At 48.2% G+C, this 26,227-nt stretch overlaps 1 protein-coding gene across 2 annotated transcripts; it reads left to right on the forward strand.

The window, feature by feature from the left end:
* The first annotated feature begins 1,640 nt into the window (after positions 1-1,640).
* On the forward strand, positions 1,641-4,675 carry LOC124702551 (serine carboxypeptidase 1-like). Of its 2 annotated transcripts, none has more exons than XM_047234702.1 (8): positions 1,641-2,040; positions 2,235-2,342; positions 2,435-2,709; positions 2,799-3,047; positions 3,145-3,263; positions 3,828-3,926; positions 4,023-4,128; positions 4,274-4,675. In XM_047234702.1, exons 1-8 carry the CDS (start codon positions 1,662-1,664, stop codon positions 4,412-4,414), a joined length of 1,476 nt encoding a protein of 491 aa, XP_047090658.1. In that variant the 5' UTR covers positions 1,641-1,661; the 3' UTR covers positions 4,415-4,675. The 2 variants fall into 2 exon arrangements, with proteins under 2 accessions (XP_047090658.1, XP_047090659.1); XM_047234703.1 differs by having other exon boundaries at positions 3,831-3,926.
* Positions 4,676-26,227: the final 21,552 nt, after the last annotated feature.

Here is a 26,227-nt window from a genome sequence, read left to right on the forward strand (position 1 = left end):
AACTAGGGGTTTCTGACGTCAAATGTTGGCCTGTGGACTAGAGAGTCCCGTTACTATTACGCTTCCGCTATGTATGAACTTATGTATGTTGTTGATGGTGAGATCAACTATTTGTGTAATATGAATCATGTGATTCAAGATTGTAAGACATTATGGCTTGTAATAAATAATGACTGTGATATTCAACTATTATGCCTCGCAACAACATTATCCTGGGATTGCGATGAATGACATAATAGGCATCTGGACTTAAAAATCCGGGTGTTGACAGTTTCTTGACTTAATTGAAAATTCAATGCTTAAAATGCAGTAATATCATGCATCGTTGCTGTGATTTGGGCATATATATATCCTTCGATCCATAAGTAAAAGACAAGGATAAATTTATTGCCTTTTCTGATCAGCAAAAGTTTTTTTTTTAACCTGAGTCCAAAGGGCTCAATCTATCAATTAAGTAGGACAAAGTTTCCCAGTTAAGTACACAAAAAAGGGGTCAAAACGAGATTACAACCGTCTACCCAGGGCACCACCGACTGACATGGCCACATTAACACAAGCTCAACACACACTGCTCCAAAACACCTGTCACACGGTGATCCGGCAACTCCCACAGATGAGCACAAAAGAATTGTTCACCACAATGGCTGCATCAAACCCGCACGAAAAAAACGCGACAGACGGACAACACAGAAGCGAGAAGAAGACTTTGGTTTTGACAGCAAGCCTGGCAGGAGAAATATGCAAGGCCTGCACTGACCAGGTCCACCGCAACCGGACCACCCTTCATGTGTTCATCACCTGTTGGTTGACCTCATGGCATGCAGCTCCGACTTCCAACACGGCGAAACAGAAAACAGAGAACCCCACAGCCGCAAGTGAAGAAAAATTACCAGCAAAGCCTTACCACAGGTAAATACGATACAGTTCAATATACCTATGATTATGACCAGTTGTAATAAGCCAGAATTGGATGGACACAAGAGTTATGCACTTCATTAATGAAACAGATTCTATTTAAACATGATTTTAGTTCACATACAGCACCCACATTGAAAGATAATCAGAACAAGGAAAAGATGCAGTTCAAATATGCAATCCCTTGGGTCAGAGTACATAATGTATCCGAAAAGCAAATTAAAGGTAAAGGTTTATGGGAATCTTGGCAGTATACAGTTGAGTGTATAAGAAGCTTATGAAGGTGCATGGTAGTAAAGCTGCCTTCAATGAAAGGTAGATTTACTCTTTTTATTGGTATACAATAAAATAAATAAAGAAAATGAGAAGGTCAAATGCCACCATGATGTGGACAATGCACTTCAAAAATATTCTGATAGATGAAACACCCCCAATCTGGCATGCGCAGGAGATAGGTTCTGTAGGAATCATGCTGATTTTGTTATATCACAGTCCATGAAAAGGAACTAACAGTTTAATTGAACAAGAACACCATTGACAAATGACAACACAAACATAGATGCCATGAGAAAGATAGAATATAAAGAGCCTTTTAGGGCCAACTTGGAGGAAATAAGTCAAAGAATCAAAACCATATTTTGGTTTCCCTGGAGGACTCGCAGTCTCCCACAACTGTGCCGCAAACAGAATGTCCCCCTATAAATAATGATTGGCCAATGGCAACATAGCACAGGACCCAAGCACACATGCACACGCATCCTATCAAGATGAAAAGAGGCCTATTAGTACTTTGGTCCTTGTTCTGCCTCTGGGTGGCAAACACTGCTACTGGCAGCAAGCCCAAACACCCTGTTGAGTTTGATCAATTGATATATGTTTCACAAAAACAGCATGCATCTGTGAACAGCAGCACTGCTAGTTCATCAGTGCATGGTGGCTCACAAGATTATCTGCGGGAGAAGGATAAGATCAGAGCAATGCCAGGTCAGAAGGAAGAAGCAAAATTCGACCAATATGCAGGATATGTCACGGTTGATGCAAATGCTGGAAGGGCTTTGTTCTACTATTTTGTTGAGGCTCCTCACGATCCTTCGAAGAAACCACTAGTCCTATGGCTAAATGGAGGTATGTTATATGTGTTTCTGTTATCCATATACTTGCAGTACAGTTTACTACATGAAAACCAATAAGAAATTATGTGGGTTGGATTAGCAACAATGCAGATATGCCTTTGAAATTGAATATGCACACCACAAATGTTAGTCAGGCTGAATGCTGTTCCAATTTTCTTTGAGAACTGTTGCTAATGAGATTTGCAGGCCCTGGTTGTTCATCCTTTGGAGCTGGAGCCATGCTAGAACTTGGACCGTTCTCTGTCCATAGTGACAACAAGACACTGTACAAGAAAAGCCATGCATGGAACACAGGTAATTCACTACGCCCCTGCTCCTAATTAATATTAAACGAAGTAGTTGCACTGATACAAGATGAACTTACCATTCTCTGTCCACAAACGCAGTGGCAAATATGCTGTTTGTTGATATCCCAGCAGGTGTTGGGTACTCATACTCCAACACAACATCAGACTATCACAACACTGGTGACAAAAAAACCACAGATGATGCATACATATTCCTTGTCAATTGGCTAGAGAGATTTGTTGAGTACAGGGATCGTGATTTCTTCATAACTGGCGAGAGCTACGCTGGCCACTATGTACCAGAGCTAGCTAATTTGATTATTTCTAATAACCGAGCCAGCAACACAACTAATGTCAAGCTTAAAGGTGTTGCCGTAAGTGTTCAACATTCCACAATAACTGTTTTCAAGCTTCTAATATCAGTAAGATTCTAAGCAATGATACCACTCTCAAATTTGAACAGATTGGCAATGCTGACTTGCAGTACAACTTGACTCTAAGAGCAACATTTGATTACTTCTGGATGCATGCTATGATTTCTGGAAAAACCTACAGAACTATCCAGGCCAGTTGTAGCTTCAACGACACATATACTAACGATTGCGATAATGCCATGAACTTAGCTCTGAAGGAAAAAGGTAATGTCGATGACTATAGCATCTATACACCAATATGTCAGGATGCCTCCAGTCCTGCCAGATCAAGTGACTCGGTACACACCTAAACACATTAATCGACATACGCTGTCAATTCTCTTGCTATAAATATATGCTTCTTGGGGTACTGAGTTTGTGGCTGACCAATGTAAGGTGGTGTTCGGTGATCCTTGCACAAGTCACTATGTCTCCTCTTACCTAAATCGTCCTGAGGTCCAAAGAGCCTTACATGCAAACACGACAGGGTTGAGCTACCCATGGATGGATTGCAGGTATATGAATAGGAATGCCCGAAAAGGCTTCTTACATTTGTCACCAATATTAGGCACAATAATTTGCCAAGAATAATCCCTACTAGTGGCCCATTCTTTTGCTCACTATCTAGAAAGGTAGTCTATACTTTAAGTACAAAACATAAATTATTTAGATGAGTGATCGTAAGGACTTCCTCACCAGCAAAAGTACTAGTATTCCTCATCACTCACTTATGATTTGCTTTTGTGCCAAAAAGATACTGACAATCTATAAGAGACAGCCATCAAAGGTTAAGGATGTGTGAACCACATACCACAATGGGTATTAGTAAGTAAGCATTAAAGCAGGCATAATGGCATAATGGCATATGATTCTGCAGCATATGTATAGACTATACCTGTGCTTGTCCAGTGGCCACCAATCTTTAGAGATTTTAAACCATTTATACATAAACCTTTTTTTACTGCTGGGAACTTGCTCAGTCTTACGTTCCAAGCCACTAAAACAAATATCAAGGAAAATTCAACATTAGACTCAGAGTATGTTTCTAACTGAATTCAAATTTCAATGTCTCACTCAAGCAGTCCAGTTGTGTTCGATAACTGGAAAGATTCTCCGGAGACCATGCTGCCATCAATCAAGAAACTCATTTCAAGAGGCACAAGGGTATGGTTGTACAGGTATATACATATCCCGTGGATTATGTTTCTTAAGTGCTGAAGCAATCAGTTGCTAATGAATTAATCCCTAACTCCAACTCTACCATTGTGCACCAGCGGTGATATGGATGCAGTATGTTCTGTCACATCGACCCAATATGCGCTAGATATTCTTGACCTGCCCACAGAAACATCTTGGCGCCCATGGCGCATCGACAAGGAGGTAAAGAATCCACCGCTGATCATGTGGCTAACACTGAACATCAGAATACACATTAGAACTTTGTAATGCATTAATATTTTCCTAATTCCTATAGCTACATGGCTACACCTGTGAATCTAAAAATAGTCCCTTCATGAAATGGCAGGTTGCCGGCTATGTGGTTGGCTACAAGGGCCTGGTGTTTGTGACAGTCAAAGGAGCAGGGCACATGGTCCCTTACTATCAGCCCCGCAGGGCGCTAGCGCTATTTTCATCCTTCCTAGAAGGAAAGCTTCCTCCACAATGATCTAATAAGCTACAAGGACTGGTGAATGCCATGCCGAGTACCTTCGGCAATCGTACCAGACCACCGGCAATCGATAAGGCCCTATAATATATACACATACTTGCAGCTTGGCTTCAGTTTAATTTCCAGCGAAAGGGAAGGAAATTATGTAATCTCGAGAGTCAATTTATAGCTCTCTTATGTAATGTAGCTAACATAAATTCAGGTGGCAGTACTAAATCCTGGAAAACAAATGCATAATCCTTGTCCATCTCTTGAAAATTGCTGACCGTACTGGGTGTACACCAAATAACTAACAATCCATCAAGTAATTCGCGTGCGCCTGGGCTTGGAATTAATGTAATCAAGGCCTCAAGGGGCGCCTCTCATTGATCTGCTTGGTCAGCCAGCACATCATGGCCAAACTCACTAAAATCGAACAGAGGCTGCGTCTGTCTAATTCTCAACAAACCACGCAAATGGAGATCAGAGTTCGCTCACATGCGCAACACTTCGTGAACGAAAAAAAACAGCTAAACATGGAGCAGTAAAATGGGGAAGAGAATCGGATAGAGGCCATACGGCGTGAGCTGGCAAGGCTTGCGGTGGAGAGAGGTGGCCAGGTGGGTTTGGAGGGGGAGAGGGGCGAACCTCGGAGAAGGGGAGAGGGGTTCGTTCTCTCCTGGAATGCCGCCGTCGCCGCACAAAATTCGCGTCGAGTGGTACGGTTTGCTTGGGGCGGCCGTTGTGCCCTGGTTTCGCCAATTCGAGCGACCGTACCAGATGCTCCCTTTTTCTAGAGACTAGAGAAATTTAGAAAGCTTTATTCAGTTTTTAAATATAAGGCCATAGTCCCGGCTTTATAGATAAAGCCACAACGGCAAGCATAAGTTCAATACAACCAGCAACATCACCTGGTACCCAGCACCCACGCACACACTAGAATAGTAGCTCATACATCCGCCGCTTGGGCACACCACAGTAGAAAGCCAAGGTGAGGGAGCCGCAGAATCGGCCGTCAAGTGGCCTCCCTCCTCGTCCTCGCGTGTAGTCGCCTAAGCTCGTCCAGCGCCGCGTCCAGAAGGTCCCTGTCCCGCTGTCTGACCAGCACCCTCCAGCTCTGCATATGGATAGACATGGTGAAGAGCACATCAGCAGGATGTCCGATCACCTTCCCCTCCATCGCTAACTTGTTGCGTGCGTTCCAGAGCGTCCAGCCTAAGGCTGCGAAAGCAAACCAAGCTAGCCTACGGAGAGGTCCGGAAAGACCTTGGACTATGGCGATGAAGTCGCCGACCCCGGTCGGATTCCAAGAACATGGAAGGAGTTCCCTCACCCCTGCCCACATAAACCTTGCAAGATGGCACTTGAAGAAGATGTGATCGCAGTCTTCCAACACGCCACACATTGCGCAGCTTCCGTCAGATGGCCCCTGCCTCTTAGCAACCTGCTCTGCTGACGGTAGTTTCCCCCTGATCAATTGCCATAGGAAGACTCTGATCTTGGGCGGGACCCTTGTGCGCCAGACTTCCTTGAAGTACGTGACTGCCGCCCCTTGCGACAGCCGCAGGTACATAGAGTGTGTGGAGTAGACCCCCGAAGGATCCAGTGCCCAAATCACCTGGTCCTCCCCCTGGCGAAGGGGTGCAGATCAAAGATTCTGCAGAGGTTCTCCCATTCAACCATCTCGTTTGTACCGAAGGCTCTCCGGAACCTGATGCGCCAACCCCCCTCCGATCTCACCCCTGCTACCGTGGCAAAGTGGTTGTCACAGCAGGCGAAGAGTCGAGGGAAAAGCCGGTGGAGGGGTCCCCGCCCCGTCCACCAATCCAGCCAGAAGTAGGTTCGTCTCCCATCATGAACCCGGTGCCGTGCCCCAAGCTTGAAATTCCATTTCACCTTTTGGATCGCATTCCACACTTGGGACCCTCTGGTTGGAACCGCTAGGGAAAACAAGTCATTATCGCCTAAGTATTTAGCCCTCAGGAGGTCTGCCCATAAGCCATCATGTCGCTGGTAAAGTTTCCAGATCCATTTGAGCATAAAGGCAATGTTCATGGATTTTGTATTGAGGATCCCTGCACCTCCATACGCCTTAGGCTTGCACACGGTAGCCCAATCCACCATGTGGTACTTGCGCTTGTTTCCCACCCCTTCCCAGAAGAATCGGGCTCTCGCAGTATTCATAGCCCCATGTGTCGCGTCGTATAGAAGGTATAATCCCATGGCGAACATCGGCAGACTCGAAAGACAAGAGTTCGTCAGTTCCAGCCTCCCAGCCGATGCTAGGAAGAGCCCCTGCCAAGGCTCTACCTATGCCCCACCTTCTCTGTAAGGAAAAACCAGTCCGCTACTGATAACCTCTTGTCACTAACCGGCAGGCCCAGATAGCGAATGGGGAAGCTCCCAAGCTTGCAGTTCAGTGCATCCGCCACCCTGCGTCTCTCCTCCCCCGCGACCCCTGTCACGATGACTTCACTTTTGTTGAAGTTTATCTTCAGCCCTGACATGTTCTCAAAGCAGAGCAGGAGGAATTTAAGGTTCGCAATTCCCAATTGCGAAGGTTCGATCATTATCATGGTGTCATCCGCATACTGGAGGTGGGTAACTCCCCCTGGGATGAGGTGTGGCACCACACCCTGTATGTGCCCCGACTCGTTCGCATGAGATAGAATCGCTGCCAACGAGTCGGCCATGAAATCAAACAGAATAGGGGATAGAGGGTCCCCTTGTCGCACTCCCCGTGCATTCCGGAAGTAAGCACCAATCTCCCCATTAACGTTGACAGCTGTCTGTCCCCCTGACACCAGCTGCATTAGGCGATGGACAATCACCGCCGAGAAACCCTTTCTCAGGAGTACTTCCCTCAAGAAGTCCCAATTTACTCTGTCATACGCTTTCTCGAAGTCCAGCTTGAGGAAGAGGCCTCGAAGCTTCTTAACCCAAGTATTGTATATTCTTCAATCAAGACATGTAACATTCAAGATATCCTCAAGCGCTTGGACATGAAAAATGCAAATAGTGTTGGCACTTTCATGGCTCTTAAATAGCAACTGGCCCTTGATCCTAATGTCAAAGCCGTTAACCAAATAGTTTCACTCTTTTATCTGTGTGCCTTCCGTTCGGATATTATACTTGGTGTTGGTGTGTACGCACGGCTCTGAAGGAAAGCGCCAAACTTCGGACTTTGGTATCCAAAGGACATTGATTTCTCCTTATGTGGATTCATGGATTCGAATTAGGCATCGACAAGATTAATAGAAAGTCTACCTCCGGTTCATGTCACTTCCTTCAGAGCCCATTGGTTTGATGGTCTTTGAAGAAGCAAAATTGCGTCTCTATCTCTACCGTCGAGGCCAAGTATGTTTCATTGGTTTGTTGGCAGTAAGTAACGCGATGGTATGAGGTAAACAGATCCAATCTGCCGATGATGATGATGAGGATACCATCGAGATCAGGTCAACCAATAGAATTCAACATAGAGGACCACCCACCCCAGGTGACACGGCCGGGACATTCAACAATGGTGTTACCAACACTTATCGAAGGATATGATGTCTCTCGAATATTCAACGACGGAGGAAGCGTATAAACCTTATTTACGCGGATACATTACGAAAGATGAACATCTCGCTAGCCAATCTGACGTCGACGGGCACGCGTTTTCACAGAATAACACCCGAAAAACTAACTTATCCCTTGGGCAAGATAGCACTCGACGTACAGTTTAGAATAGTAGAAAACTTCAGAAAAGAGAAGCTCGAGTTAGAGGTCATAGACTGGCCATCACAATATCATGCCCTCTTGGGACGATCCACGTATGCTAGATTCGTGGTAGTACCACACTACACGTATCTATTGTGGAGGATTCCTAGACCTAAGGGCCTGATAACTGTTAAGGGAAGTTTCGCCTTGTCAGATAAGTGCGACAGGGATTTTCACAGGCTTTCCGAGTCATTTGAAGTGCAAGCGGAGTACGGCGACCAAGTTCACAACCAACCACGATGTGTTGCCAGATGGAGGTAGATCCTTGCAAGAGCAAGATTTCGATACCTCTAAAGATTCCAAAGAAGTACAAGTTCACTCGACAGATCCCAAGAAGACGACATCCATCGCGGCCAACCTGGATAGCGCATAGGAAAACGCGCTCGTCGAGTTCCTCCGCGAGCGCTGGGAAATCTTTGCATGATGTCCAGATGACATATCAGGAGTACCCAGGGAACTTGCCGAGCACGCACTTAATCTAGATCCAAGAGCCAGACCCATTCGATAATATTTACGCCGTTTCTCCGAGCCAAACTGTAAGGCCATGTTGTCAAAAATTGATCGACTTGAAGACGTTGGGTTCATCAAGGAGATAAAAACTAAGGCCACTTCGGTTGCTAATCCAGTGTTGGTCCCGAAGAAAAACCCTGAACTCCTTCACATGTGCGTCGATTTCACGTGTCTCAATAAACACTACCCAAAGGATCACTTCCCCCTCCCGAGGATCGATCAAATTATTGAATCCACGTCAGGTTGTGAATGTCTTTCTTTCCTGGATGCAAATTCTGGTTACAACCAGATCCGACGGAAAGAAGCGGATGAAGTCAAAACGGCTTTCATAACCCCCTATGGCATGTTTTGCTACAGAACAATACCGTTCGGGTTTAAAAAAACGCAGGAGCAACATATCAGAGGATGATGCAGAAGTGTCTCACCACATAGATTGGTAAGAACGTCCAAGTATATATCGATGATGTGGTTATCACGACAAAACAAGGGTTATCCTTAATCGACTACCTGCGTGAAACATTTGACCACCTCGACAAGTTCCGCATCAAGCTGAACCCGACGAAATGTTCCTTTGGTGTTCCTGCGGGAGAACTCCTCGGATACTTGGTGTCAGCTAGAGGGATTGAAGCAAATCCAGAAAAAATACAGGCTATTCTGATGATGAAGAAACCAACCAAGCTTAAGGAGATACAATAGCTAACGGGGTGAGTCGCAGCTTTTAGAAGATTCATCGCCAGGTTGGGAGAAAAGGCGCTGCCCTTTTATGCGCTTATAAAGCAAGGAGAAAATTTCGAGTGGAAGGAAGAAGCAGATAAAGCTTTTGAGCACCTGAAACGTACTATTTCGACACCACCAGTGCTGGTGGCGCCACGAGAAAAGGAACCCCTGATGTTATACATCGCGGCCACACCACAGGTGGTTAGCACAGTCCTCGTCGTGGAGCGGGAAGAAGAAGGAAATTTCCATGGAGTTCAACGCCCGGTGTATTTCCTTAGCGAAGTTTTATCTCCATCCAAGCAACGTTACCCGCATTACCAGAAGCTATTGTATGGAGTTTTCATGTCAGCATGGAAGTTAAGGCACTATTTTTCGGCACACACCCGATCGTAGTGGTTAACGAGGCACCCCTCTCGAATATATTGAACAATCCAGAAGCTACGGGACGTGTCTCCTTCTAGGGAATAGAACTTTCCCCTCGGGACATCACATATGAAAGAAGGAAAGCAATCAAGTCACAATTTTTGCCATACTTTGTAGCAGAGTGGATGGAAATCCAAAACACAGGACCACTGGATCTGTCGAGTACTTGACACATGAATTTTGATGGGTCTAAGAGAACAGAAGGAGCAGGAGCAGGATGGAAATCGAAAAAGAAACTTACAGCTGGAAGGGCGTGTGCACCACTAAATGGTTCCACGTGGCAAGATGCACGGACTTCATTTTTTTTGCTAAGAGAGGTAAAACGGCGCACCAGTTTTTCACCTACTTCACAGAAAGATCTTCGGAAATCCTAGCAACATCACCAGCACCAGAGTACAGCCATAGGGGACTTGAGCGAGCCTGGATAGGTTGCACGCAAATTCGGAATAAATGTGCTATGATCTGCACACCCGATAATTCTTGTCCTTGTGTGTTCTGCAGAGCCTTGATTCGAGCAATCGGACATTCTGTAGCCGCCACTTCTTCTGGAGTAGCTTCAGCGTCCCAAGATTTACGCCTCAAGATTTCTTGCGACATATCAAAGGGACCAAGACCATATTGTTGGGTGCCAGTTGACTCATCCTTGGTGTATAGCCATTTTTTGCGCCAACCTTGGACCGAGTCAGCGAATTTCAGGTCGAAATACCCGGCTTCTAGCCGCACACAGATGCAAACACCACCTACGTTGTAGATGGCATTTCTCGAGTTGTTGCGGTGGAGGGGAAAAAATGCGTTACCACAGGCCCTAGTGGGGATGGATGCCGATGAAGCACTCGCAAAGTGTGATGAAGATGGAAATATGGAGGATGGAATTGGGAGTCAGCTGGTACAGCTGAATCCCATAAATGAAGAGAAGTTCCCAAAGGAACTCGTGAACTGGGACGAAAAGGCCGCGAATGAGGAAGTCGGTGAAAATTACCTGATAGCCCTCGGGAGGATTTGGAATTTCTTCATCACCGGGGATCTTCATCGCCCCATCGTTCTCAGCAGGCCCACCTTCTTGAGCTTGCGTTGGTCCGCCGAGGTGAACTTGGATCTCTCCCATCTGGCGACCCTTTCCTTTTCCGCTCGAGCGGTGGTACCGGCAGCGATGTTCTTGGTGCGCTTGGTCCTAGGCGGCATGGTGGCGAAGCAGCAACACGGGGGAATAGAGGGAAAGCTTGGCGCAAGGGATGCACAAGGTAGTGGAGAATGCAGGCAATGGCAGAGGCAGATAAGATTTGTGCGGCGGAGTGAAGAAGGGAAAATGAGATCCAGGGTTAATACTTTTAACCTAGAAGATGAAACGGTTGGACCGTTGGATGTGTGCGGAACAATCTTGGCCTGACCTGTGGCAGGGAAGTGAAATTATTTTTACAAGTTATTTTGGAAAAGAAGGAGTTACTGCGCGTGTGCCGGGAATTTTGGGGAACATGCAAGCCCCACTTCATGACGTGGGGGAAGAGCAGAGATTTTGGACCCACAAAACAGTGGTCCACCAGCAGTCGTGGCTTCCCGAGGCGACAACACATGGTTTTCGTCAGCATCGACGTCAAGTTTGGGAAAATATTCGAGTTAACAGGACAATATACGACGGGAAGAATAAAATCTGAAGCTTATGTCCAGCTGCAAGCACCCGATCATAGGCTCGGGGGCTACTCGAAAGATTATGAAAATATGTAAGTTGATTAAATAGCCAAGTTGAGCCTACACCTAAGTGCAAACACCCAGATGTAGCCTCGGGGACTACTCCCATCGGGAGCGCTGGTCGCGCACCCGATGAAAATTGATAATAAAGAGAGCAATATAACAAGGCAATATAGAATGAAACTGAAGAATTTCGGTAATGGGCATACATTTTTTAGTTCTGCAAACTCGTCAATTACTCCCATCGGGAGCCAAGATATTATTAGGTAAAATATATTAACCCGAAAAATTGGAATATTCCATCAGCCGAACAAAGGCACTCGACAATATATTCTCAGAGCGTGTCTGTCGCGATAAAAACTCTGGATGTCGTGACTCATAAAAGGGTCACGAAGGTAAGACCCCAAGATCCGTCCTGTGTGGCGTGGTATCGCACCCGAATGCGCTCTCCCACTTTATCCACATCAACAAATGTGAAGAAAATCCCAGCGGACGCGTTGGGTACTCGATAAAATAGATGTAATTCAGTTTTCGGTAAGTCCTAAAGTGGCATGTACTGAATTACACCAGTATCCCAAGTTCGAGTCCAGGGACTCAAATTTGAAGTAGGTTTATACGGAATTGCTACAAGAGCAATTAACTGGTACCTGGTCCGTCAGATGAACCAGCCTCATTTACCATTATCCCTGTACAATATGGACATCAAGTAAAAATTGTATGTGACTCGAAAGTATTATCAAAGAAATGAAAGATGAAGATTTTTCCTGACTACGACTTGAGTAAAATCTGGGGGGAGGGCTACTGACATAGGTATGCCTAAAGGGCATGTCGCATATATACCCCTGGTCCATGATTGGAGCAGAAGGCCCATGCACTCGAAGACTCGGAAGCCTAGAAGGATGGAGATGTTCGGATTAGGAAAGAAAAGTTATTATGGGAAACTTGTAATGAATGCAAAGAAAGGCCCAGCACGACCCGATAACTTATACTTGTACGACATGGAAAAGCCTCGGCTTCACCTCCTATATAAAGGTGTAGTAGAGGTCAAAAGAAGGATCGAATCATAGTAAACCCTAGCCACCGTGTTTTGTTGAGTTAGACGCCTTTGTTCGTCTGACAACCTTCGAGTTCTACTTGCCCTCTACTTTACACGAAACCCTAAGTCTACAATATGTAGGCATTGATGAGTCGACACCTCGTCACTCGCCACACCGAGTTGTTGTACTCAAGCGCTATGGATGAGGCAAACATTGGAGTATTATGGACTCAAGTACGACAATGTGCCTCTCCTATGAGATAATGAGAGCGCCATCAAGATCGCCTACAACCCGTTTCTCCATGGGAAGACGAAACACATTGAAATCTGAAATCACTTCATCCAGAATCCCATTGCAAGAGGAGACATCGAGCTCTCAATCATTGGCACCAAGGATCAATTGGTGGATATCTTCACCAAACAATAGGACGAGAAGAGGTTTATTGAGCTAAGACATGAGCTAAATAGCATTGATTCACCGAATGTCGCTTGACCGCCGTGCGCCTACACCATCTACTTATAGCATATATCTTGTGTTGGGAGGTAGGCATGGACATATGGGGAGTGCGGTTAAAAGTATTAAGCTATCCCTCCCCGCATTATGCATATAGTGAACCAAAGCATTTCTCTATTTGTCAAATAAGTGAAAAATGAGCTTCAATGTTGAGTCTTAATTGCGAGTCCAAGATACATCTTTGCTACCTCACACTATCCTACTCAAAGACGGTGGCCTCGACCACCAACCTCCTCTTTGAGGAGTTTTGTGTTCTTTTTTTCTTTCTTTCTTATTCTTTTTGGTTTCTTTTGTTCTCTTTCATTTGGTTCTTTTCAGTTTTTCTTCTTGGGGAAAAAAATTCAAGATTGGGCTCTCTCTCATTTGATTCTTGCAATCTTGGATAAGTAGTACCTCTCACCAGTAACCACCTCTAACCTAAACCAATCTCCCAAATCTGAAAACATTCTACTCTCTATATATACCCATCATTTGACAGGAGTGATTGCAGGATGGTGGGCCGGATGATCTGCCCTCTAGGGGGTAATGTCTACGCACACTTCTATTCTTGTAGACAGTGTTGGGCCTCCAAGTGCAGAGGTTTATAGAACATTAGCAAGTTTCCCTTAAATGGATCACCCAAGGTTTATCGAACTTAAGGAGGTAGAGGTCAAAGATATCCCTCTAAAACAACCCTGCAATTATGATACAAGAAGTCTCTTGTGTCACACCCAATACACTTGTCAGGTGTATAGGTGCACCAGTTCGGCGAAGAGATAGTGAAATACAAGTAATATGCATGATTATGAGTGGTAATTGCAATCTGAAACAAAAATGGCAGCAAGCAAACATGTAGCGGAACTGGTTGTAAACGGTGTTTCAATGCTTGAAAACAAGACCTAAGGATTATACTTTCACTAGTGGACACTCTCAGCAATGATACCATAATTGAATACATAGATATTATCACTTCACTATGCTACTCTAAACCACTCTCCGGTTTGATAATAAACACAAATTCACGGCGTAGGGCTACATAAGAATTCCTTAAAGTTCGCATTCCCAATCTATGGACACCCCACGCTGTCACTTTGAGCATACAAATATGGTACTAACTAGTCACCAAAATTAATAAGTATTTCTATAAACTAAGCTTAAGAAACAAACACGGTGTGCACACTGTCACCTTCACACCGTTGGACAAGGTGTCCCCGGAGACCACATAATAAAACCACTTGAGTAGCACAATAGTTGAAGAATAACATCTACTTATTCAACTAGATTACAAAGCTCATGATCACATAAAAATCATACATGAAGAGATAGATTACCCACATAGCTACCGGTAAAGCCCTTAGCCTCGGGGAGAACTACTCACTCCTCATCATGGGAGTCAGCAATGGCGATGAAGATGGCAGTGGAGTCGATGGAGATGGCTCCGGGGGAAATTCCCCGTCCTGGCAGGGTGTCGGAACAGAGACTTATGTCCCCCAAATCTTGTATGCGACGACGAGGGAGCTATGGAACTTTTCGTGGATGGAGGCCGATTGATTTAGGGTTCACGCATCGGGAGGCTCTTTATAGGTGGAAGGGAGAGGTCGGTGGAGGCCAGGGGGCCCCAGACCACCCCTAGGCGCGGCCAGGGCCTAGGCCGCGCCTAGGCCTGGTCTAGCCGCCCTGTGGCGTTTCTTCGTCCCCCCTCTGGACTTCGTCTTCGTTACGGAAAAATAAGATCTTCGGCTTTTGATTCGTCCAATTCCGAGAATATTTCATGTACAACTTTTCCGAAATACAAAACAGCAGAAAACAGGGAACTGGCACAGTGGCATCTTGTCAATAGGTTAGTGCTGGAAAATGTATAAAAGTGCAATGAAGTGTAAACAAAATATATATAAATTGGTGTAAAACAAACATGGAGCATCAAAAATTATAGATACGTTTGCAACGTATCAGGGGGCAGAACATTAGGTAGGGCGGATGATCAGCCCCCTAGGGTGCTGGAACAACCGGCCTAAGTGGAGGGTGTAAATACCGGCTCGGGCCCGGCGTTAGGAAAATAACCTAGTTATCATCCCCATGATGGGTTCGTTGCATGGAAAACAAAAAAATCTACCGCGAATAAGAACAAATCCAAGATCCAATCTAGGAGAAGGCAAGATCTAATCTATGAAGATCGAAGCAACGAGATGTACATGAGACTAACCCTCGAAGATTCCAAAGCCTACGAGATTAGATCTCGTTGCTGATGTAGTCGATCATCCAGTGTTGCAATCCGGCAGCACTTCCGTACTCGGTCGTGCGTACGGTGTCGATGAAGCCCGTCCTCTCCCTGTTCCAGTGGGCAGCGGAGGTGTGGTAGATCCCCTCGGAATCCCAGCAGCACGATGGCGTGGTGGTCGTGGTGGTGGAGAAAAGTTGCAGGGCTTCGCCAAGCCGGAGTAGCTCTATGGAGGAGAGAGGGGGACGGCCATAACTTGGTCTGGAAGGGGTGAGCGCCCCCTGCCCCTCCCCTCTTTATATAGGGGGGAAGGTCTGTTTGGGTGGCCCCCCAACGCCCCAAACCCATCTAGGGCCGGCGGCCAAAGGGGGAGGGGGAATTCTTCCCCCCAAGTTGATCCCCCTAGGGTTTTGGGGAAAACCCTAAGGGTGGCCGACTTGGGCCTTGAGGGGCATGTGCCCCTGGCCCATTAGGCTAGGGTGCATCCCCTCGTCCCATTCTAGGCCTCCTAGGGTCGTGGGCCCACTGGTGGGACCCCCGGAACCTTCTAGAACCTTCCCGGTCTTCCACCAGAAAAATCTCGAACTTTTCCGAAACCTAGAAATCAACTTTCCTTATATGAATCTTATTCTCCGGACCATTCTGGACCTCCTCGTGATGTCCTGGATCCCATCCGAGACTCCGAACAAACTTTGGTCTCCATCTCATATTCCAAATCTACTTATGCGACATCGAACCTTAAGCGCGTCACCCTACGGTTCGTGAACTATGCAGACATGGTTGAGACTCCTCTCCGACCAACAACCAATAGCGGGATCTGGAGATCCATAATGGCTCCCACATATTAAACGATAACTTAGTGATCGATTGAACCATTTACATACGATACCGATTCCCTTTGTCACGCGATACTTTACTTGTCTGAGGTTCGATCATTGGTGTCTCCATACCTTGTTCAACCTCGTTACCGACAAGTACCCTTTACTCGTACCGTGGTATGTCATCTCTTGTGATCTAGCCACATGCTTGCAAGCTAATCAGACGACATTCCACCGAGAGGGCCCGGAGTATATCTATCCGTCATCGGGATGGACAAATCCCATTGTTGATCCATATGCCTCAACTCACACTTTCCGAATACTTAATCCCGTCTTTATAACCACCCATCTACGCAATGGCGTTTGATGTAATCAAAGTACCCTTCCGGTGTAAGTGATTTACATGATCTCATGGTCGAAGGACTAGGTAACTATGTATCGAAAGCTTATAGCAAGTTGAACTTAATGACTTGATCTCATGCTACGCTTATTTGGGTGTATGTCCATTATATCATTCACCCAATGACATAACCTTGTTATTAACAACATCCAATGTTCATGATCACGAAACCATGATCATCTATTAATCAACAAGCTAGTTATAAAAGAGGCTTACTAGGGACTCCTTGTTGTTTACATAACACATATGTATCAATGTTTCGGTTAATACAATTATAGCATGGGATGTAAACATTTATCATGAACATTAAGATATAACAATAACTAATTTATTATTGCCTCTTGGGCATATCTCCAACACCCCAACCCAACTGAGCTCCTCTCTCTTTCCTCTCCAGACCCACCCCGGCCACCAATCCCTTTGGGGCTCCCCGTCGACCCCCAAGGCCTCCTCCGCCGAGCCTCGACCCGCCCGTCGGCTCCTCCACCTGGAATAATCTCCACCAAGAAGTTTTTCCAATGGAAGAGGGTACTGTCGTCGTGGTGAACAGACAGATGCCATAGGATGGCTTAGATTGGGGCCGAATGGACGCTAGAGGATTCGGGGGAGGGTTTGTGATTAGATGGGATGAACTTCCGGATGGTTTCCTCAAGAACTTAACCAAGGCTAGAGGTTCAAGAAGAAAGACATAAGGAAGAACTCGCTCTAGATCATCTTCTTTATTGATCTTAACAGGATACAAGTTTCTCAGTACAAGTGTTCTTATCTCTTCGTGTCCGCCCGTAAGAGGGGCTGCCCCCTCTCCTTATATAGGGGAGAGGTGGCTTACAGGGCAAGAAACCCTAATGGCATCTTTGACTAGACAAACTACTTTACAAAGCTACTTTAATCATAGAAGACACCGGAGGCCTCTTTAATCAGGGATGCTGACGTCCTCCGGCTTCTTTGACCGTCATCCTTCTCTTTATCGTCAGCCCTTCGTCTAAAGTTACTTTGCTTAGCTCATCTTTGTCTTCTAGCTCTGGAGAGAATCTTTGACCAGTCCTGCCGACCTGCTCTTCTTTCCAGTAACCCGGTGTCTTCTCACCCGGTTCCGGCATACCCCTCTCGGGGATACCGGCTTAGCCTCACTTGGCTAAATTCTTATCTTTAAGTTCCGGTACGAACATTAAACCGGTATCTTGATGGCTCAAACCATCCGGTTTGGCATGCCTTTGGCATACCGGGGGTTATCCCCCCAACATTAGTCCCCGAAGCTGGTATAGCCTGGAGGATTCTATCCTACAGACCATGCCAGGTTTCCATCTCTTTAAGATATTGGTTTAATCACTCATGCCTTGAGCTTGGTTCCGGCACCTCTACCCTTATTCGTTTTCTTCTCTTCGCGAGGCACGTTCCGGCGTCTCTTTTCTCCGGTATCATTTGCATTTATTCTTTCCTCGGCGAAGTCGAGAATATTTTGGGCCCCACGCCTGTCAGTGACATGCGCACTGTTAACTGTCACGCCAGTGTCAGTTGTCACTTCGCCTCGACTCCCGCGCGCCCATTTAATGCACCACTGCGGATCCCACTAGCCGCTTCGGATCCCGTGTGTGCCTCCGTGTGGCCTCCCTTTTTTCGCGTGTACCTCTTTGCCACGTGGTGACCCGTGGCGCGAACCGTCGCGGGCCGCGAGGCGAACCGCCGAGGCCCAGCGGTTTTCGGCCCACCTCCTTTCTCCTTTATAAGCACAACTGCCCCTTCTTCTTCCTCTTCTCCGCATTCCCCTACCTTCGCGCATAGTGCTCCTCGCCTCTGCGCCTTCTCCGCTCTCCGTCCGCCGTTGCTTGCTTGAGCTTCGCCGCCCGGCGAACTTACGCCGCGCTTCCGCCGGACCTCGTCGTGTGGGAATCTTCTACAACACCTTCTTCGAGCGCGCTGCATTCTTGCTTCCTCGTGACCTGCCTCGCCGTCGACGGCGCTCGTCGGCGACCGCGGGTCCCTTCCTTCGCCAGCGAAAGTCTTCCTCAGCGACTGCGACGCTCAAGGTTAGTTCCAATCTTACTTCGCTTGCCATCTGCTTGCTTTTCAGATCTTGGGTCTACGGTGTTCTTATTTCCTCTTTTTCATTGGTTTTCTTCTTACTCGTAGATCTTCACGCGGGGTCCAAGTGTGGGATTTCTGTTTTTTCGCCTACCCATCCAATGTCTGACGAGGAATCTTCCTCCGCACCTTCTTCTTCTTTTCCCGTTAAGCGCCGTAGACAATCTCCCGGCGAATCCACGGCTTCAGATCCGATGGAGACCGATTCCGGCAACCAGCAGGGATCCGGTAGCCACCAAGAGTCCGGTGGCCATTTAGAATCCGGTAGCTTTAGCCAAGCATCCGGTAGCCACCTTGAAGCGAGTAGCTCTGGCGAAGCATCCAGTAGCTCCAGCCAATCATCCGGCGCAGAGCCTTCCCCAATCACCCGCGGAGCCTGGATGGGCTCCAGTGTCACCGAATATGAGATCGATTGGTTGTACCGGTCCCGCAGGATTCCGGAAGGAGTCACTTGCCGGATTCCTGGCGATGAAATCGAACCGGACCCCGAGCCCGGTGAATATGTTGTTTTTCTTGCTCACTTTGAGCGTGGCTTCGGCCTTCCTGCCTCCCTTTTTTCCGGGAGTTTTTAGATTTCTACAAACTCCAACCTCACCATCTTCCCGGCAACGCCATCTTCTACCTTTCTTGCTATGCCACCTTCATGGAGGCCTATATCGGCATTCGTCCCACTCGTGAGACGTTTGCCCGCTTCTTTTGTCTGCGGATTAACTCCGTCCAGGGCAAGGAAATCCCTAAGCCCAAGCCGCCCGTGGAGTGCGGATCTTGCATCGTTGGCTCTCGCCAGGGGAGCACCTTCCTTAAGTTTGCCGGCCTAGAATCCTGCCGCGTCTGGCAAGGAACCTTTTTCTACGTGAAGAACAGCGGTCGTGCCGATCTTATTGATCTTCCTCCTTTCCAAGCGGGGCCTCCTAGCAGAACCAACTGGAGCTACAACCCGAAGACAGATCATGCTGAAACCAACCGGGTGGTACGCTTCCTGGCCTCTTTGAAGAAGGAGACCAACATCTGCTCGGATGATATCATCCGCACCTTTATTTCACGCCGGGTGCTTCCTCTGAAGCGCCGTGCGCATAGGATGAGCGAGATGTATGGCCCAGGCGATCCTACCAAGATCACAGGCCGTCCCCTTAGCAAGAAAGACGTTGTTCGCAAGGCTAAGCAGATTTGCCAAACTGCTATGCCATTTGACTGGGAATGGGGCCTCCTTCCCCTCAGCACTACTAACCCTCCGACCCAAGAAGTAAGGGACTATGCAATTGGGGTTGTTTTTGGCCGGTAACTTACTGCTCTTGCTAATCTTCTTTTTCATGTTTCAGGCCAAGGACCGCTTCCCCCTCATTGAAGCAGAGCGGCGAGGAACTTGCTTGAAACGCGCCCTTGACTCCTTCGACCTAGATCCCTACGTCTTTTGGAAGGATCTGAAGATGGGCAAGACCCCGGCTGCGCGTCTTGGCCGGACTCCGCCGGAGCCAACCGGGTCCTCCGATGACCTGACCACGCTTGAGGTACTTTCTTTTCCGGTTTCTTTTACTTTTCCACTATTGCTTTCCTGCGAATTGCTTCTTAGCCATATTTAATTCATAGATCCACGAGCGCGTGCCGCCCCTGCGCGCCGAGGCCGGCTCCGAGTTTGTGGACAAACTCATGGCCCAGGGCCAAAAGAACAAGCAGCCGGCATCTAATGCCGGTCCCAGCCAGGCCCCTCCCTCCAAGCGCTTCCGGACCGAGCCCGTGGGGGAGAAGGAAGTGGGCGTGCACCGCTACGGGCGCAAGGCGATGCCAACTGCTTCCGGGTAAGTTTTTCATTTTCCGGCTTGCCTCTTTTTTGCCAAGTTCTTTTTCCGGTTGCTTCTTTCCAACTATCTTTCTTTCTTTTTCTCAGCCCTGCGCTCAAGCTTGGCCCAAGGCCATCGGGCTCTGAAGGTTCCGCAAGAACTTCAACCCCTCCTCCTCGCTCAAGCCCGGCACCATCTGGTGCCGGCAACACCTCTGCCTCCCTTTCGGGGGGCACCACAAATTCGGGGCGTGCGGCCCCTTCATCATCAGATCACCGCACGGAAGAGGATCTTTCCTTATTCCCAGAGAACCAGGATACCGGCGCCAGCAACATCGGCGCCGGAGAAGAAGAAGCTGCCGGGCGGGCGGAGCCTCCGGCTCCTCCCGTCCTTGAAAAAATGACAACTTCCGCGCCGGAACCTTCCGCGCCGGAAAGTTCCAATCCGGGTGACGCGCCCAGCGCTCCCCATTCTCCACGAACCATCCTCATGCCGCCGCCAGGTGCTCCTCGCGCCAAGCCTCCCGGGGCCGCTCCTAGCGCGCCGCCGCCCAAGACTTCCAAGCTCATTAAGGGGAAGGCGACGGCCTCCAGCGCCCCTTCCGTCGGCTAGCAGCCTCTGGTGCTGCATGTCTCCAAGGCCGCCAGGGATACCACCACGAAGGTCACCGGTCTTCTTGGCCGTATCACTGAGTTCCAACGCCAAGGCCGGGACCTGGGGCATCTCCTGCCCTACGCCCAAAAGTGGAACGCCGCGGACATGACTCCGGCGACCCGCGGTCTGGGCAAGGACAGGCTGCCGGCACCTGACCCTGTCGGGGACCGGTCTTCCGAGGAGCACTTCATGCGGCTTCGCAGCGCCGTGAAGGAGCTCGACAGCACGTGGTACGATGCCACGAACAATCTGATGGTACGTTCCACTAACTTTTTCCAATCTTTACCGGTTTCTTCGTTTCCGGCTTTGTTCTATCTTTTCTTTAGTTTCATGCCGGTTTCTCTCTTGTCTATCTTCCCAGTCCCCGAGTTTTGTGGTGAAAGCGCAGCTTTTAGCGCAAAACTTAACTTAAAAACTTAGCGTGAAACCGGCACTGCCAGTCCCCGAGTTTCGGGTTAAACACCTTCCTCTTAGCGCACAACTTATCTTGGAAACGCGCAAAACCGGCACTGCCAGTCCCCGAGTTTTGTGGTGAAAGCGCAGCTTTTAGCGCAAAACTTAACTTAAAAACTTAGCGTGAAACCGGCACTGCCAGTCCCCGAGTTTCGGGTTAAGAACTTTGTTCTTAGCGCAAAACTTAACTCGTTTCTTCTTCTTGAACAGCTCACGGCTGAAGCTCGGAAGGCTCTCTTTGAGGAGCTCTTATGGGAGCATCGGGAGCTCGCTGAGGCACACGATAAGTGCCAAGGTAAGTTTTTGTTCTACCGGCATCTTTCTTACCGGAAACCTTTTTTCCTCCTAACATTCGCAATTTCTGCTTAACAGTGATCCCGGAAGCTTCCATTGACGCTCTCAAGGAGCAGCTCGCCGCCGCCCAACGTATAACTTTTCTCCTTTCTCCCGTTAACTTGGTTTCCTTTTCATATTTACTAGCATAATCTTGTTAACATCTTCTTTTCCGGGTTACAGGGGAGAAGGACCAGCTCATCCGGCAGCATCAGGAGGAGCTGAGCGCCCACAAGACCATCCACCAGGAGCTCAAGTCCCAGCTCATTCAGCTGGGGCTTGACCATGCCAAGGCCCTCAAAGCTGCTGAAGCTGATGCAGCGGCCAAGATGGACGAGGCTCTGGAGGACGCCAGCAATGCCACCGTGGTGTTGCGAGCTGAGCTGGAGGAGCTGGCCAAGGCCCGGAAGGGTGCTGAGGAGAAAGCCGCGCGGGCCGGAGGAGGAGCACAAGGAATGCAACCAGCTAATCCTGCAAACTGACACACTTGCCTACCGTGAGTCCTTTTCCTTTACATACTTTGACTACTGCATACGAGCCTTTTTTCCTGCAACCCTATTTTCGCTATCTTTCCTTCCGGTCTGTTTTTCTTCCGGATTCTTTTCCTTCCGGTCTCTTTTTCTTCCGGATTATTTTCCTTAGCCTTTTTCTTTCTTCGCACAGGCCTTTTTCCGGACTCACAGAAGTACGCTGTCAAGAAGGTTGACGCGCGTCGCAAGGACCAAGGCCAAGCGAATCTTGTCGTGCCATGGACGCCCAATGACCATCTGGTCGCGCTTAACGCGCGGGTGTCTCACATGCGCGCCATAGATCGCAATCTATCTGACATTCCTGATGTAGCTACCCAGCTCTTCAGGACCCTGTGGCCTGGCGAGGAGGTGCCGGATACTTTCTCCCTCATCAGCGACCGTCTCAAGGGCGCCGGCAGGAGGATCCGCGAGTGGCAGTGCTCTGCTGCCCGCGCTGGAGCGGATTCTGCCCTTCGCGTGGCTTGTTCCTGGTACCCGGAGCTCGACCTGGATGCCCTCACCGGAGTGCGCGAAGGCGCGGAAACCGATCTGGACCCGATTCTCACCGCTAAGCGGCAGGATCGTGCGTACCATATCGCGGAGTACGCCGAAATGCGCACCTTCATCCCTCCCCCTCCTGACGTCAAAGATTATCTTGATGAGGAGGAGGATGAAGCCGAGGAGGAGCCTCTAGACGACGCCGATGCTGGCGATGCTCCTCCGGAAGCTCCTCGCCGCTCGATTACCTCGCCTTAAGATTTACCTTGTCGTGCTGTTTGACCCTGCGTGCCTTAAAACAATGCTCTGTTAAATTCTACCCCGGTATGCCGGGGTTTATGATGTAAAACTTTAAATCTGCTTTTGGTTGTGGCACAACAGTTTATGCCGGTGTCTTGCATGCCGGCAGCCTATTTAGCTATGTTGGTTTGCGACTTAGCATTTTGCTTATCGGTTTGATTTTGGTCTTGCACTGCAATGATTCCGAAATTGTTTCTGCATCCAATTCGATGCACACTTGGCTCTTTTGCTTTGGCTCTGCCTACCTTCTCCGGGCGTTTTTGGCGTATGAGCACAAAGTTCTTTTACCAAGCAAGCATTTTCTTGAACTTAGAAATAACTCGAAATTTTTGCAAAAACCGGTATAACCGGGGTTAGTTAAACTTTCCGGATTGTTCTTTCCTCGCTCTCCTCTCCGCAGTTCATGTGCTTATCCCCTACCGGTTTATCTTGCTTGCCATGAAGCCGGTTTGCGGACAACAGCAGAGTCGAAGACTCCGGTAGGATTTAGCACACTACTAAACCGAAAAGAAAAAACATTCAATAAGCAGCCGGTAAACTGAAAAAATAAACAAGTTACATGCAACTTTAAGTTGTGGTAGTCCCCGAGATTCATTCAAGGTTCCGACATCTTTCATTCATAGCATACGAGGTACAAAAAAGGAACTTCTTACACCACCACTTCAAGAGTAGAAAGGACGCAACAGAGCTACGTTCCATGGACGCTTGGTCTCCTCTCCGGACCTGTCCGCCTTTCCTTTCTTCCATTCCTGTGCATCAATCAGGTAGTAGGCATCATTGTGGAGAGCCTTGCTCACAATGAAAGGCCCTTCCCATGGCGAGGAAAGCTTGTGCCTCGCCTTCGCGTGCGCTGCACTAGGCGTAGCACCAGGTCTCCTTCCCGGAAAACTCTCGGGTTAACCTTCCGGCTGTGATAGCGTCTGAGGTTCTGCTGGTAAATGGCTGTTCTTGCCAAGGCCAGCTCTCTTGCTTCTTCTAGCAAATCCACATCGTTTTCTCGAGCTTCCTTTACCTCTTCTTCGTTATAGAGTTGCACCCTTGGTGAATCATGGAGAATGTAAGTTGGTATGACCGCTTCTTCTCCATAAACCATGAAAAATGGAGTGTATCCGGTTGATCGGTTTGGAGTAGTTCTTATGCTCCACAGCACTGATGGTAGCTCATCGAGCCAACACCCCGGCGATTTCTCCACCGCATCGATGAGTCTCGGTTTGATACCGGAAAGCACCAAAGCGTTTGTTCTTTCCACTTGGCCATTGCCTTGTGGGTGTGCGACTGAGCACAAATCCAACCGGATATTCTTGTCCTCACAAAACCTTTTGAACTCACCTTGAGCAAAGTTTGTGCCATTGTCAGTGATGATGCTATGTGGGTATCCATACCGCAAAATGACATCTTTTAAGAATTTAACCGCTATGCGCCCATCACACTTTGCGATGGGTTTGACTTCTAGCCACTTGGTGAATTTATCCACCATAACCAAGATATGGGTCATGTTTCCCCTTGCTGTTTTGAATGGGCCAACCATGTCTAGGCACCAAACTGCAAACGGCCAAGTCAATGGTATTGTTTTTAAGCCGGAGGCTGGGGTATGATTTTGCTTGGCGTACCTCCGGCACCCATTGCATTTTCTTACCATATCCTCCGCATTTTCCAAAGCTGTTGGCCAATAGAACCCATGCCGGAACACCTTTGCTACCAGCGCCCTTGAGGAAGCGTGATGTCCACACTCTCCTCGGTGAATCTCCTCGAGCATTTCCTTTCCTTCTTCCGGCTCCACACATCTTTGGAGGACACCGGTAACACTTCTCTTGTACATCTCGCCATTGATGATGGTGTAAGCCTTGGACCTCCTTTGGATCCTCCTTGATTCGTCTTCGTCAACCGGCAAGGTGCCGTTGACCAGGAATTCCTTGATAGGTTTAACCCATGATGGAGTCTCCCGAACTAGGAACACCGGTACGTCTATGTCCATGCTATCCACGAGCATCGTTTCTTCCGGTGCCGGCGCGGCAGCGGCCGATCTTACCGGAACAGTCCCCGAGTTTACCGGAACAGTCCCCAGGTTTCCTTCGTCGATATCCATTGGTACAATGTGCGACTCTGGTACATAAATTGATTCCGACTCCGGACTTGGCTTGATCGATGGTACCCTCAGGTGTGCCAAGGCTATTCCGGGAGAGATTTCTTGTCTGGATGAGCCCAGCTTGGACAAAGCATCCGCAGCTTCATTTTCTGCACGCGGCACATGATGAAATTCACACCCTTCGAAGAAACCGGCAATCTTTTGCACGTGAAACCGGTACGAGGCCATGTTGGCATCTTTTGCGTCCCAATCTCCGGAACACTGCTGTACCACAAGATCTGAATCTCCATAGCAAATGATCCGGTGTGCACCGATTTCTTTTGCGACCTTAAGCCCATGGATCAAAGCCTCATATTCAGCGACATTGTTTGATGCCCTGAAATGCACTTGTAAAACATACCGGAGGTGATCTCCCTTTGGTGAAGTTAAGACCACACCGGCACCGAGACCTTCCTTGAGCTTGGATCCGTCAAAGTGCATCTTCCAGTATTCCACTCTTTGATCCAGGGGCTTGTACTGCATCTCCGCCCAATCGACCAAAAAATCAGCTAAAGCTTGCGATTTGATAGCGTCTCTTCTTTCATACACCGGTACGTATGGTGATATCTGTATTGCCCATTTCGCAATCCTACCGCTAGCGTCCTTGTTGCACATGATATCAGAAATGGGTGCCTCACTCACCACTTTCATAGGATGTTCCTCAAAGTAATGCTTGAGCTTCGTGGCGGCCATGAACACGCCATAGGTCATTTTCTGGAAGTGCGGGTAGTTTTGCTTTGAGAGGGAGAGCACCTCGCTCAGGTAGTATACCGGCCTCTGGACGGTTTTTCCTTCCTCTTCTCTTTCTACTACCACCACAACACTCACGGCCCAGTTGGTTGCTGCTATGTATAGCAACATCGGCTCTCTTTCCAACGGCGAAGCCAATATCGGCGCAGTGGCCAGCATTGTTTTCAACTCCTTAAACGCTGCGTCTGCCTGAGGGGTCCAGACAAACTTATCGGATTTTCTCATTAAAGCATAGAGTGGCAAGGCCTTTTCTCCTAACCTGCTTATGAACCGGCTCAGCGATGCT

This window comes from Lolium rigidum, chromosome 3 (assembly GCF_022539505.1).
Source record: "Lolium rigidum isolate FL_2022 chromosome 3, APGP_CSIRO_Lrig_0.1, whole genome shotgun sequence".
In the NCBI taxonomy this organism is placed as follows: Eukaryota; Viridiplantae; Streptophyta; class Magnoliopsida; order Poales; family Poaceae; genus Lolium; species Lolium rigidum.